Genomic DNA, 14,218 nt, shown 5'->3' with positions numbered 1-14,218 from the left:
TACTTGTGAACAAAATGTAGTGAGTACGATTCCACGATGACCCTGCTGCTTAAATTATATACTTTCATGTGCGCCCTTAATTATCATTTTCTGGGTGCAACCACCCAACACTGCTGCTAAGCAACCTCTGCCCATTTCCTGCACTAATCACATTTAAAATTAATGCAGGTTGCGCATCAACAGCACTTGATGGATTGCTCCTTCTATCTTTAACTTACACGATTATATGAACATAAGAGCCTGCTGCTTCCACATTCCAGGAAAGGTTCCAAAAATATCTGAACATCTGTTGATTTAGTTCTTAATTACGTTTCTCATAAGATACCACATTATATGCAGATGACACACTCTGCTCATGGATGGCACCATCCCCCCCCCCCCATTATGTATGTATATTTTTGTGTGTGAGAGAGAGAGGGGGGGAGGGGGGAGTGTTTTACTTTAACTTGAAATTATTGATCAATGCCACTTTCTATGGTCCCCAAATTCTGGGCTCCTAGTATTCCTTATACAGGGAGGCAGCCTTTTACCTTCCTAGGCCTTATTGTCTCTGAATGTGCAAGCAGGTCACTTCACATAACGCAAACTATAGCTGAATGTGCATGGTATAATAGTCAGTGGCTTTCTAAAACCAGCTGACTACCTAGAGCCATAAGCTTGAACTTCAACACTGTTAAAAGGATGATGATGATGATGATGATTTATTTGTACCCTGCCCAGCTGACTGGGTTGCCCCAGCCACTCTGGGCGGCTTCCAGCATATATAAAAACATAGTAAAACATTAAATCTTAAAAAGCTTCCCTATACAGGGCTGCCTTCAGATGTCTCATGAACGTAATATAGTTACTCATCTCCTTGACATCTGATGGGAGATGGGCGCCACCACCAAGAAGGCCCTTTGCCTGGTTCCCCCAGCTTTACTTCTTGGAAGCTATCTTCCGAGTGAAGTTTGTATACTGAATAAGTATTCAATATAAGTGAGACTTTCTGATAGGATCAGAACTTCAAAAATCTTTGGGATAGTGGTACCTCATTGCCTAGCTACTTTTTAGCAATCTAGCAAGCTGCCTTATACGGAGTCAGATCTTTGGTTCATTTATTTCAGTATCATCCACACTGACTGGCAATGGCTCGCAGGGTTTCAGAGGAGACTTTCCCAGCCCCATCTCCTTGGGATTGCTAGGGATTAAATCTCGGACCTTCTGCATGTAATTGATGTACTTTCCCACTGAGCTTCAGCGCTTCTGCATCCTATATTAAAGCAGCACTATGTCTGAGAAGTCTCACTTTAGATATTGCAGCATCTGCACCTATAACTGAATTCTTGTGGACTAGCGCTATGGTGGTATGGTGGAGTGCTTTTCAGTAGCGTTCCTTCTGCAATGTAAGGGATGGGGAACCTCAGGCCCAGGGCCGAAATGCAGCCTTCTGTAAGTGCTTCTATTCACCCTTGGGATTTTTCCCACACGCCCTCACCAGGTTAATTCGCTCATCTGGTCTGCACCCTCCTTGTGTGCTTTTACCTGGCTACAATTATACCTATTGTCTGCCTAAATGGGTAATGGAGAAGTGTGCATGGGGGTATATTTAGAAACCTTTACATTTTGCCTAGCTGGAATGTAGCCCACTGAACACAGGAAATTGCCACATCTGAACCTCTTAGGTCAATTTCTTAGGTGGGAATCCAGTTTCCACAGCCAGCAATTTGAGAACTAAATTAGCCAATATCTACCTGAAAGCAAAGCATTCACAAGCGTACAGACAAGTATGGGTTGTACAATCTGAACTAGTTAATGAGGCTTACAAACCTAACCAAAATGAACAGCAGAGGCTGGCAGTTTTGCCCGGAAGAAACAGTTACATGCAAGTAGTCAACAGAAAGACTGATATAAAACCAGCCCAACATCAATTACCAGACTCCCAAACTGAGAATTACTTTCACAAACGTTTATTCATACCTTCCACATTGTTATAGAAATGACACGTGCGAGTTGTTATCTTCATACGGCACATGTGGATCTGCAAAACAATATAAATTCCAGTTCAGTGCATAACATAATGAAGCCCGAATAAGTGTATAATTGCACTTGCTCCTATTCACCCCTTATTTCCCTTGGAATTTACATTGTAAGTTCCTTGCAGCAGGGACCCATCTACTTAATTTATGCAACTCTTTAAAATACCATGTACATTACTGGCACAATATAAATCACTACCACAAATAGCTCTCAAGAGAGGGCAACATATGATAACTGGATTTGAGAAAAATGGTTCTGCAAGCTCTCCTACAATGTTCAAGTAGAAAGTGCTGTTACTTGGCAATTTCCAGAAAAGCTTTGCTGGACAATGAACAGGGAAAAACATCCGTCCCTACTAAGCAGCAGAGAATATGCTATAATTCATATAACAAAAGCCATGTAACTTGACTGCTCCATAGCGATCTATTTCATATCTATTATTGATTCTGCAATCGCAACCTCCCCCAAAGAAATATGGTTTTTGGTTTACTTTAAACAAACCAAAATGTCCAAATAGTCACCAAAAGAAAAAGAGTTTAAAGGTTGCAAAACAAAAACAATCAGCAGGATTTAAACTTATGACTGAAAGGCCCGAGAACATACAAATGTCTTTGTCTGGCACCAAAATGACAAAGTAGGTTTCAGGGGAACCTCTCTTCCATGCAAACCTTTCAGGTGAGATCATTCAATAATTGGGGTGCCACCACAGAGATGCCACAGGTGGAAACCCAGAAAAGGTGCCATACACTACCTAAGCAGTGGAGGGCTTGAAAAGCCGATCAGAACTTTGGAATGGGCCCAGAAATGGGCTGGATGAAGCAGGTAAAGTATTAGTGAGGGAGACCTGGATTTAAATTCCCACTGCCCACAACACTCACTGGATGAACAAGAGTCAGTGCGGTTTTACTTTTATGCTCTTACCTGCGTGTGGTTATTTTCCTGTCTTTTAACTTCAGGGTGGATGCAGAGCTGCTCTCTAGAACCCAATACACATACCTTTGGCCTATTAAATAGGGGGGATGACACAAGCACTGACATTTTAATCAAGACAAGACACTGAAGATATACATGGCTGGGTTGTGGCAAGCATTTCAAACATGGAAATGAAGCAGGGCATAATGCATAAGCTTTTCAGCATCAACGGGCAGTGTATTTTGCAAAAACTATAGTCCCTCTGTGTTGAGGGAGAGCTCCTTTACTATGGCTGCAAAATGTCTTAGCGACAGCTTATATAACCAATGTTTTCAAAAACATTTCTATCAACAATAATACAGCTAAAACAAAAATTGCCAGACACATATATCCCAAGTTGTTTCGCACCTGGAGTGAGCATCAGTATCTTAAGTTTCTTTACCTGTAAACTGTGTTCTTTAATTCATTGATGGCCTGAGTAAGCTGAGAATGAGTTCTGGAGGCATAAATTATTTTAGGAACGTCAGTGTAATAAGCTGTCAAGTGGGGAAGGCGAGAAGGGGATTGGGGGGAGGAAGCAGAAAGGGAAAAAATTAGTTCTTGTTTAGTGCTAAATATATCATCAGTCTGCTTTTCCCCTTCTGGTGCTATGGTAACAACTCAGCCTGCGGAGGCAGTGGCGGATTTTGCAACTCAACCACTCACCTGTAAGGAACAAGAGTGCATATTTTTAATCACTTTAGCTAAGAGTCGTTCTATGAAGCACCTGTAGGATAAGCATCTGCACATGACAGTGAAAACTAATGCCCTGATTTATACATACTGAAGTTAGTAAGGAAAAGAGGCCCCCAAAATATCAGAATGTAAGGAAGAGTGCAAATCTGGGCCCTGCCAGACCTGAAGAGTGAACAACTACAGCACAGCAACCGTGATGGATCAACATGGATGAAATGGATTTCAACACTGTGTCACTTTGTGAAGGCTCCCTGAAAATTTTTTACTGAATTTCAGAGACAGTCATGTGAGACCATGGCATCTTGGGTGACGAAAACCTAATGATAATGTTAAATACAACATCCCACCACCAGTATAATAAGATCCTAAAGAGAGGAGGAATGGGATTGCTCCTGATGTGGAATTATAGATACTGCTAGAATGTTTCAAAGGAATTGCTGGAATGTGTCAAGGTTGCACCTGACCTTGGTGAAAAAATGTTCACCCATAGATTATGGATATCTAGAGTCTACATCAGGGGTAGTCAACCTTTTTATACCCACTGCCCACTAATGCATCTTTCTTGATGGTAAAATTTCCTTACCATCGATGGAAGGAGGATTCAGCTTGTGCCGTAGAACCCCCTCCCGCCCACCTAGAATCCTGAAACGCCCACTAGTGGGCGGTAGGGACCACGTTGACAACCCTTGGTCTACAAAAGATGGGAAGTCTAATCTTCCTGGCCCAGTTTCTAATCCCTATAAAAAGTGTTCAGTGAATTGATTCTCACTCTCTTCCTTCTTTCCTTGCTGCTGCCGCCTTTCCCACTCTTTTTATATGTTCCCTCCCTGCACTGGTTGAGTAACTAGGACTTCTATTCCAAAGTGTGGTAGAAAATCTAGAAATACAGATATGCTATGAAACTTTAGCAACTACATGAGCTGGAGGATGTTAGAAGGCCAAAATTTCAGTTAGAATGGGAAAAAACAAACTCTGATTAGCTCCTTTATCAATGTAATTACAATTATAATCTTAGTCTATTCTTACTCTATATTATTTTCTAAGTGTTAACTTGCTCTCTTACATTACTTTATTTTTATGTTATAACTGAAAGTTTAGAATATCATTAACTTCCATATGAAGATAATACGATTTGAATGAAGCACTGTACATCGATAAACTGATTTGTTTCAAAAACGATCTTGAGTCTGTGGTCTTTTATCACTGATTATGCTTTATTCTTTGTCCCACTGGGTTGCTAATGAGCAAATTCCAACACTGATGAAAGAATCAAATTAACAGAGTCCCCAAGTTTTTCTCTTGCTTCTGATAAAGAATAGAAACTAACCATAACACTCAGCAATGTTTGCCTAGGTTCACATGTTCCCCACCTTCCATGCACCTGAATTTCCACAACTAGAGTGTGTGACTCTATTGAGGCTGGGCAACTGCAATGTTTGCCAGCTTGTCACATCTCATTTTCTACTTCTTCTATAAGGTCAAACAGTCCAGTCTAAGAACCCTAGTAATGCCACCTTGTAGCTTCCAAATGAACATGACATTGCTTACAGAACCACAAGACCCAGGACTTACCTGGGATATCAGCACCTGTGGTAGCATTGCCCCAAGATGACATTGGCCGATCAGTGAAGAGTTCTGCTCCATTCAGTCGTTGGGCTATCTTCTGTGCAGAGATGGCATCTTTGAAGTGGTCCCGCCAAGCCAGAGATGCACAAAGGAGGCATAGTGTCTTCCCCGTGCCTGTGGGACTCTCTAAAATCCCATTCACTTGCTTAAATAATGGTAACAAGTAGAGAAAAGAAACAGTTAGAAAAGTGGACAGTCAATTTAAGTGCCAGCTAACTGTCAAGCATTTTCCCCATGAGTCTGTACAGAAACAAATACCGTATTTTTCACTCTATAGGCCACACTTTTTCCCCTCCAAAAATTAAGGGGAAATGTGTGTGCGTCCTATGGAGCGAATGCAGGCTCCTTGGCTTCAGCGATAGCAACACGAGTTCCTGCTGTGCTCCGGAGGCTTCAGGTTCCTTTTGCTGAAGCCAGGAGAGTCTTGCTCTCCCAGCTTCAGCAGAGAGGGAGAGCTGAGCAGTGCCCCTTCAGCCAAGTAGGAGGAGAAATGGAAGGGGATCCGTTTTTCCTGCCGCTTCGCTGAAGGAGCGCTGAGCAGAGAGGGGGAGAATATTTTTTTCTTGTTCTCCCCCACTAAAACAAGGTGCGTCCTATGGTCGGGTGCGTCCTACAGAGTGAAAAATATGGTAAGTGGCTGACAAATGCTGGCAGCCTGGATGGAAGACAGGTTGCTAGGAAGGACTAGGTAGCAGATTAGGCAGGGTGAGCTTTAACTGGGAAAGCTAGGGCAGCTTCCTCTAGCTGCTCAGTTAGAACCTAACTCTTAAGGACAGAACCAAACTAGTAATGAGGATCACAGCTGGCTACCTGGTCTTCTCTGGAAGTTACCACTCTAAACAGGATGATGCACACATATCATCTGGACTGTGTGGTTTAGTTAAATTGACCAAGAACAATGTTCTCTCTAGCTGTCACTGTATAGCTTAATCTGCATAAATCATTTGACTCAGCATTTACTGGAGAATTTATATGTCCACAGTAATTTAATACCCTGCTGTGAGCAGCCTGTTCTAGAAGTATCTTCCAACTCTGATTCTATGACGTTACAAACTTCAACCAAAGCTCTCTTTCTGGCTTCTTGTTTTACCAGACTGGAAAAGGAAAATGTAGCAAGACAGAGCTCCAAAGGTTATTCTAACCTAGAGCCATCTCTGACTGAAATACTTAAGAAAGGAACAGGCATTGTTGGTGACAGTGAGAGGGTCGTTGACAGACTCAGTTTTAGGGCAAACATGCCAAAGTTCTTACGCACCAATATTATGATTACAAGTTTCAATTGATCTGTTTAAATTAGTTGGTACTTCAAACTGGTGTTGAGACAGAGTTAAACAATTGTTCCAAGTCTGACAACAGGAACTCTGTGATTTGGAACTCTTGGAGAGGGAAAAAAACCTCTGCTGCTGAATTGCATTTGAAATTATGCACACTTTTTACAGAGGAGTGTCCCTGAAACTCATGTACAGCATTACAGCAATGGCAAGGCCTGCATGTCACTTTGTAAACAGATCCCCTTGCTTCTACAACAGCTGTTAGAGCACTTGTGTAGGACAGTGATAATAATAAAGATTTACAAAATGGCCTCTGAGCACAATGGTTCCTTAAGAGATTTTCTTGCAGACGTGCAAAAGAGATAATGGAATGCATGGTCTCAGTTCTCAAGCCTTAAGAACAGATTGTATGAACATAAGGTCTACTTATTTGCTTCTTTCCCCTCATCTGCAAGTGTAAGAGAAATCCCACCTACCCACTTCTCTACAAACAGATCTAATGCGATACGTCTGGCACTAACAAGAGAAGGGTTTGCAAAATAGCCTCTTTTCAGGAAGTGTTGAGCAGGTTTCATATGTTCAAAATGCATCCGTTCTGAACAGTATAAAAATATATCTCAAAAACAAGAAATGGAAGTCAATGTCTTGAATTTAGCCAATTTCAACTAACGGGAATTTATGCAAGATTTTAAGTTACAAAGAATACTTATTTGGGAGTGAAACTGAACATTACACAAGTATATTTCTCCTTGTGCACTGGAACTTCAATTTCATTTCCTCCCCACTACAAACTTTCACATATCCCTAGAAGGTGCTCCAGAGGGTTCACCTACCCGCCAGAAAATTATTTTGAGAGCATGTAAGGGGGTGGGGGAAGGCAAGACCCTGTGGCACAAGCATACTTCATTCCACTTGCATGTGAACATAGCTTTAGATACAATCCTAAACACAATCCTAATCCAAAATTCAGTTCCACAGAGTTCCATGGCACTTACTCCCAGGAAACTGACAACAGTATATGAGTATATGATTTGCTGCCTTAGGATTTACTTCTAAATAACAAGCATTGCAGTTTCTTGATTATTAATAGCAGCATCATGAGTGACACCATCCTGAAATTTTATAATTGCAGATAGAAGCATCCTCTAAGATGCTTACTGTGACATATGTGCATCTAAAATCAAGAATATGATTTTTTTTCTTTTGGAACTATTGATTTCTATCCCTTGCAGATATGAAAATTAAATAAATCAACTAAATCAACAGTTTCATGCAAATTTACTTGAAAGTAGGTACTACTAGGTTCAGCAGTTTACACTGGAGTAAGCACGAAAAGGATTGCAGTCTAGATTATTTGCAGTCTAAATTATTGCACTCTTATTATTTAAATAGCATTTCTCCTGAATGCTCTCAGCACTTCATATTCTATAACAGTAATCTTTACAACATGGCAATTTTTTTAGCATTATACTGCACTGTCCCATTTCATGAGTGAGTTGAGAAATGACCCAGTTACTTCCAAGCTCACGATACTTCATTTACTTAATCAGAACATTATACTACCATTTACAACTGTGAATATTAGGCAGATAATTTTGTAGAATGAACAAATTTAGTTCAAAAATGCAATATAACATGAAAATCCCAAAATAGTTTATCCAATTAAAAATAAAAAAATTGCCCATGATATTCACAGTCAAGCAGGCCACAAGTATATATGCTCTGCTGTCTTCGAATCCTCCCAAAGATACTTATAAAACAAACAACTGTGTCATTCACAATGCCAAGCCTGCATTGCATTCGATGGGAGCCAAAACTGAACACATATAAATAATAAAACTCATTTCAAGAAGACATTTTGAAACAGTGTACTTTTGCATCTATTTGAAACATTCAAAACTTATAAAACAATGGCTTGGTCAGCAATCTCATGGTGTTATGCATAATATATGCACATTTCTCCCCTGTGTGTATTATGTATTGTGTAATACTGCAACTATGTCTGAGAGCAAACTAATGGTAACCAGGAGTAATCTATTCTTTCCCAACAAAGCATCCCAAATGCTGGACCTTACATTATTTCAGAGATGTTAGCATGACTAGACTCTAAATTTCCTGCTCTTGACACACATTATTAAACATTGTTTAAGAAGTGCCCTGCAGAGGTTTCTGGCTGGGATTTCTCAGATTACTTACCTTTTGCAGGCATTCCAGCACTTTAGACATGTATTCTTCCTGACATTTGTAGGGTTGAAATGGGAAGTCCACAGTGATGCCATTTAATTTTATTTGGGGCATATTTCATCAGACATGTCAGGATCTCAGAGTCTGAAATCAACAGCACACTTCCTTAAGTTAAAGGTGTCATTTTGCTAAAATACAGTATTAACAAGGACAGTGTTTTCAAACTCCTCCTCCCAATTCCTATTTTGGAGGCGGGCAGAGAAATCATGTAAATCTAAGCCCCTCGAGGAACAGAACCAGTTTGGATCCGGCAAACCCACATTTGCTTCTGCCTCTGCCCCTGCAAAAGTCCATTTTGTGACCCTTTGCTTGGTATTAATTGTGGGAATATTGGCGGCAGCAGCACTTTTTTGTCCACCAAGCTCTCTGCAGGTGTAGTGATGGTCTTTGCACTGGGACACCTTCACAATCCTAATCCCAGCCAGTCAGCAACATAATGGGATAAGATTAGTTTCTTAGGCTTACTTTAGAACCTCCCTTCTCCAAATGATAAAAGACCAAACACTTTGCTTTGCAGTCTACCCATTTAGTCTGGAATAACACAAGCTAGACTTGCTAATAAACAGCAAAATCATGAAACAAAAAGATCACCTGCCATTTACAAAGTATTGTTTCTGGAGCACTTTGAAGTACAGTCGTATCTTGGCTTTCGAATAGAATGCATTCCGGAAGTCCGTTCGACTTCAGAAACATTCAGAAACCAAGGTGTGGCTTCCGATTGGCTGCAGGAGCATCCTGTAGTCAACTGGAAGCTGCGGAAGCCACACCACTGGACGTTCAGCTTCCAAGGCAAAGCTCGCAAACCAGAACACCTACTTCTGGGTTTGCAGCGTTCGAGTTCCAAGTTGTTTGTGAACTAAGCTGTTCGAAAACCAAGGTACGACTGTATTTGACAATGGTCAAATAATGTTGTCATCTGACTAGGTGCAATTTATTCTTGGCATAGTTCAATTCTATGCACAATCATTCAAAGGTACCACTGAATACAATGGGATTTACTCCCAAATAAGCATGCACAGGATTATGGCCCAAAGTCGGCAACCTTCTGGACGTTTCCCTGGGAAGAAGCTCCAGAGAACTCAATGATGACGCTTTTAAGTGGAGAATATAGAATTGTGGTGTATCACTGCAATCCCAATCCGGCCCTGCCATCTTTGCCCCTGCCACTCACACCAACCAGGGCAGAAAGTCCTGCACTGGACATGTTGCCAATGCTATCAAGCAATACAGCAGAGGGGCTGGCTCAGGATCCAGTGGATCCCAGACCAGCTCCTCCCAGTTCCCCAGAACTGCCAATTCTGAGGCTTTCCACAGGCTGCTGTGGGGATTCCACTGGCAATACTTCTATCGATCGGCATGTTTAGTAGGCAGAATGATGAGTTCTTCATTGACCAATCCACCCAGTGCAGAAGAAGTTTGAATTGCAGCCTGTCGCTTCACCTTTAAAGCATATCTCTTTATGCATAGCAGCTGGTTATTTTGAACATTCCAGAAACAACTGGCAAGATTTAACATTGGAAAACTGTGACTTCTTAATGTTCAAAATATATCACTATGCCAAATGAATGGTCTGGGCCCACTTAATGCTACAGTATTGCCTGAAGGTGTGTAAATCTGGTCAATTTTATTTTATTTATATTTCATCTTGCCTCCATGGAACTTACGAAATGCAGTTGCCCAGACATTATTATTGTTTATTATATTTCTATACAGCCCTTCAGGGGTGCCAACTTGAATAAAATATGGGGGGGGGGGGCAAGTAAGCCCCGCCTCACATTAACAATCACAAGACACAGCACACACACTCCATTTGAATAGCAATGCCCGGCCTCCTCAAATGTTTGGGGGGGAGCACTGGTGGAGGAAGAGGAGTGCGGGGGGGTAGCGCCTTGCCCCCGGCAGCACGTTCCCAGCAGGGTGCCATCATGACTGCCCCCCCCCGCCCCCAGAAAATGCGCCCTGCCCCCCCCTCCCGGACACATGCCAGCCCCACCCCTGCCTGCTATGTGCCCCCCACGCCACGGGAGGGGGGGCTGAAGAGACCTCAAGCCCTAGGAGTTGGCTCCTATGCCGCCTTTCATCCAAGGATCACAGGGAAGTTTACAACATAAAAACCACAAGTTTAAATTGCCATAAATTGTTTAATTAGCCAAAGGCCTGCAAGAAGAGAATGTCTTTGCCTGGTGCCTAAAGATTTGTAGTGAAGGTACCAGGCAAGCCTCCCTGGGGAGAGCATTCCACCAGCAGGTAGCCACTACAAAAAAAGGCCCATTCTCGTGTTGCTGCCCCCTGGATCTTCAGTCCCAGCCTTGCTTAACTTTGGCAAGGCTGTTCTATAAGTGTTCAGTAAATGCAGAGTCTGATCACAGCACCGTGGCAGAGCACCACCCCCGTGTAATCCCTGACATTTCGATAACAGGATTTTAATCAGCAAGACCTTGGAAAGGAGCTCACAGTTGGAGCAATTGTGCTAGATGAACTGATGGGTTTGATGAGATATGAGGAAGCTTCATGAGCTTACATTTAAACAGGAAGCACAGCTCAGTGGTAGAACACACACTCATCACATAAAAGGTTCCTGTGTCCTTCCTTGGCATCTCACTTAGTAAGGCTGGGAAAGGCATCTACTGAGTCAGAGTAGGCCATAATTCTCAACCTGTGGGTCCCCAGATGTTTTGTTGGACTACAACTCCCATCATTCCTAGCCAGCATGAGCAGTGGTCAGGGATGATGGGAGTTGTAGTCCAACAACATCGGGGGATCCACAGGTTGAGAAACACGGGGCTAGATGGAAACATGGGCTCAGATCTCTCAGCAGAACGGAAGAGTCTGAGCCCGAGTTAGACTCTCCCCTTCCTGGTGTCCTGCAAACAGCCCTGCGGACCCCGAAGGGCGGCATTTAGAATGAATTGCTTAATATTCAGAAGCTTCGCCGCCTCCGGCCAGCCAGCACCGCCAGGACTGCGAGTGGCGCCGGCAGGAGGAATCTCAGAACCATGGAGCTGGGCGGGACCCCCAAGGGTCATCTAGTCCAACCCCCTACAATGCGAAAACTCGCGGCCCTTCACACGCCGCTGGGCTACGACTTACAAAGGCCCAACTGGGCGCGCTGGCTGGCTTTCCCATCCTGAGGGGGCCACCCCTGGGCCTACAACACAGCCCCCGCCGCCTCCTCCATCCATTCATCCCAATTATCTAGGGACGGGGCTATTTTCCTCCGCCTCCGGGCTCCTTCCGCCGCTCCTCAGGCAAAGGACCGGAGGGTACGGGGAAGGCGGCCCGCTGAGGCGAAGCGGACCCGAGTAGGCCTCCAAAGCCTCCCGCCACCCGCCGGTAACAAAATCCCCTCACGCACCTCGGAGTCAGCCCCTCCCCTTTTCCTGGCAGCCCGCGCGCGCGCCGCGCCACGTGACGCCTCCTCCGCAACCCCATTCGCCAAGCGGCTCTCCTCCTGTTCCCGCTCACGAGAAAGAGGGAGTCGCCGGCTTCCCAAGGTCTCGCGAGGCTTCCCCTAGGCGTTGCCCCGGCAACGGCAGGAAGGAGGCCTGGATGCGGATGCTTCTCCCCTCAGCCGTTTTCCCCCCTCCTCTCTCTCTGCCTCTTTTCTCGCCTTGAGGGGAGGCGAAGCGGCCTGGTGTCGTTGCCATGGAAGTCGCAGGGGCTTCGGATTTTCCGCGGTCTACTTTTACCCCCTTAGTCGCCCCAGTCAGAAATGGAGAGGAAGAGGGGGGACTCGACTCCCTCTCAGCGCCCCCCACCCCGAAGAAAAGCATCGTTGTTGTTTAGTCGTGTCCGACTCTTCGTGACCCCCTGGACCAGAGCACGCCAGGCCCTCCTGTCTTCCACTGCCTCCCGCAATTTGGTCAAACTCATGCTGGTAGCTTCGAGAACACTGCCAACCATCTTGTCCTCTGTCGTCCCCTTCTCCTTGTGCCCTCCATCTTTCCCAACATCAGGGTCTTTTCCAGGGAGTCTTCTCCTCTCATGAGGTGGCCAAAGTCTTGGAGCCTCAGCTTCAGGATCTGTCCTTCCAGTGAGCACTCAGGGCTGATTTCCTTCAGAATGGCTAGGCTGGATCTCCTTGCAGTCCATGGGACTCTCAAGAGTCTCCTCCAGCACCAGAATTCAAAAGCATCAATTCTTCAGCGATCAGCCTTCTTTATGGTCCAGCTTTCACTTCCATACATCACTACTGGGAAAACCAACCAAGAAAAGCATTGCCCTCCCCTATTATAGAGCTTTGAGGGGGGTTTAAAGAGTTTCTCCCGCAAGGCAGGACGGTGTTTTCCCAACGTATTGTTTCAGAGGAACAAAAACAGTAACGTTTGCCTTGAATTAGGTGCCCTCCTCCATTGTCTCCCCAGACAGACGGATAACCACAACAACAGGCCACGGAGCTCGGGCCTCCCTCCCCAGAAGGCTTCTCCCTTCCATCCTTGCACAACAGCCCCACGAGGGAGGCTAGTCTGACGGCTGAATTTGGCACCCGAGTCACTCAGTTTGCTTCCACACAATGAATGTGCTTTGTTAAGAACATAATAAGAGCAACGGCTCAATCTAGTCCAGCATCCTGTTCTCACCGTGGCCGACCAGATGCCTGCAGGGAACTTGCAAGCAGAATTTGAGCAGAGGAGCACTTAGGCAGTTTCCAGCAACTGGTATTCAGAAGCACTGCTGCCTCCCACATTCAAAGTCCGCCCAGTCCTGTGCTCATTGTTAAAACTCCAGCAACCAGGGGACGTTAGATAGGCACCAGTGGACTGCCTTCTGCCAAGCTTTGGTCTTAATCAGCTGACAGGCGTTCCCCTAAGGTTTCAGGATGAGGCCTTTCCTAACCTTCTAACCTTAACAGCCTGGAGACGTGTAACAACATGAATTTCAATAGGGACTCACTCTCCAACTGTTTGGCTTTACCTCCCAAAGGCATGCTCATATCAGTGTCCTGAGACAGAGCACAAAACGTTTCTTTCTCCCCTTTCTCCATCCCATGCAGAATTGCAAGGGGTCAGTGCATCTGGCTGGTAAGAAGTTGGTCGGAGTTTGGAGCCCAGCCAGGGCTGGCTGTGGGCAGGATCCTGGCATTGTTGGGGGTTGGACTAGATGACCCTTGGGATCACTTCCAACTCTACCATGCTATACCGTATTTTTCGTCCCATAGGATGCTCCGTCCCATAGGACGCACCTAGGTTTTTGGGGGGGAAATAAAGGATTTTTTATTTAAAAAAAATAAAATTTAAATAAAGGGGAAAAAATAAAGAAAAACTCCTGGAGGGCTCCCCACACTGCGGATGTCTGCCCAGCGCCCCAGGCGGCAGGCTGCTATCCGCGGCGTGGGAAGCCCTGTGGGGGACTCCCGCAGGGCTGCCTAGGCTGCGGATGTGTTCCCGAAGTGCCGGGCGCTCTGCTTTCAG

At 44.7% G+C, this 14,218-nt stretch overlaps 1 protein-coding gene across 9 annotated transcripts in view; it reads right to left on the bottom strand.

Annotated features, from left to right (window-relative positions):
* The window catches only part of RTEL1 (regulator of telomere elongation helicase 1), a 75,327-nt gene extending 63,032 nt beyond the window's left edge, over positions 1 to 12,295 (bottom strand). For 3 of the 9 annotated variants that reach the window (XM_083447260.1, XM_083447265.1, XM_083447263.1), the window contains exons 1-6: positions 11,898 to 12,184; positions 8,760 to 8,891; positions 5,239 to 5,437; positions 3,374 to 3,467; positions 2,941 to 3,022; positions 1,960 to 2,020 (exon numbers count right to left, since the gene is read on the bottom strand). In XM_083447260.1, coding sequence (XP_083303386.1) covers positions 1,960 to 2,020; positions 2,941 to 3,022; positions 3,374 to 3,467; positions 5,239 to 5,437; positions 8,760 to 8,861 — 538 coding nt within the window. In that variant the 5' untranslated portion in view covers positions 8,862 to 8,891; positions 11,898 to 12,184. Of the gene's footprint in view, positions 1 to 1,959; positions 2,021 to 2,940; positions 3,023 to 3,373; positions 3,468 to 5,238; positions 5,438 to 8,759; positions 8,892 to 11,328 lie in introns of all 9 variants that reach the window. The other 6 variants (XM_083447261.1, XM_083447264.1, XR_014512823.1 and 3 more) reach the window with 5 other exon arrangements.
* Between the last annotated feature and the right edge of the window lie 1,923 nt (positions 12,296 to 14,218).

Source organism: Podarcis tiliguerta (assembly GCF_965153285.1).
Source record: "Podarcis tiliguerta genome assembly, chromosome: 6".
NCBI classification, from domain to species: domain Eukaryota; kingdom Metazoa; phylum Chordata; class Lepidosauria; order Squamata; family Lacertidae; genus Podarcis; species Podarcis tiliguerta.
This window is presented reverse-complemented; position numbering and strand designations above follow the sequence as displayed.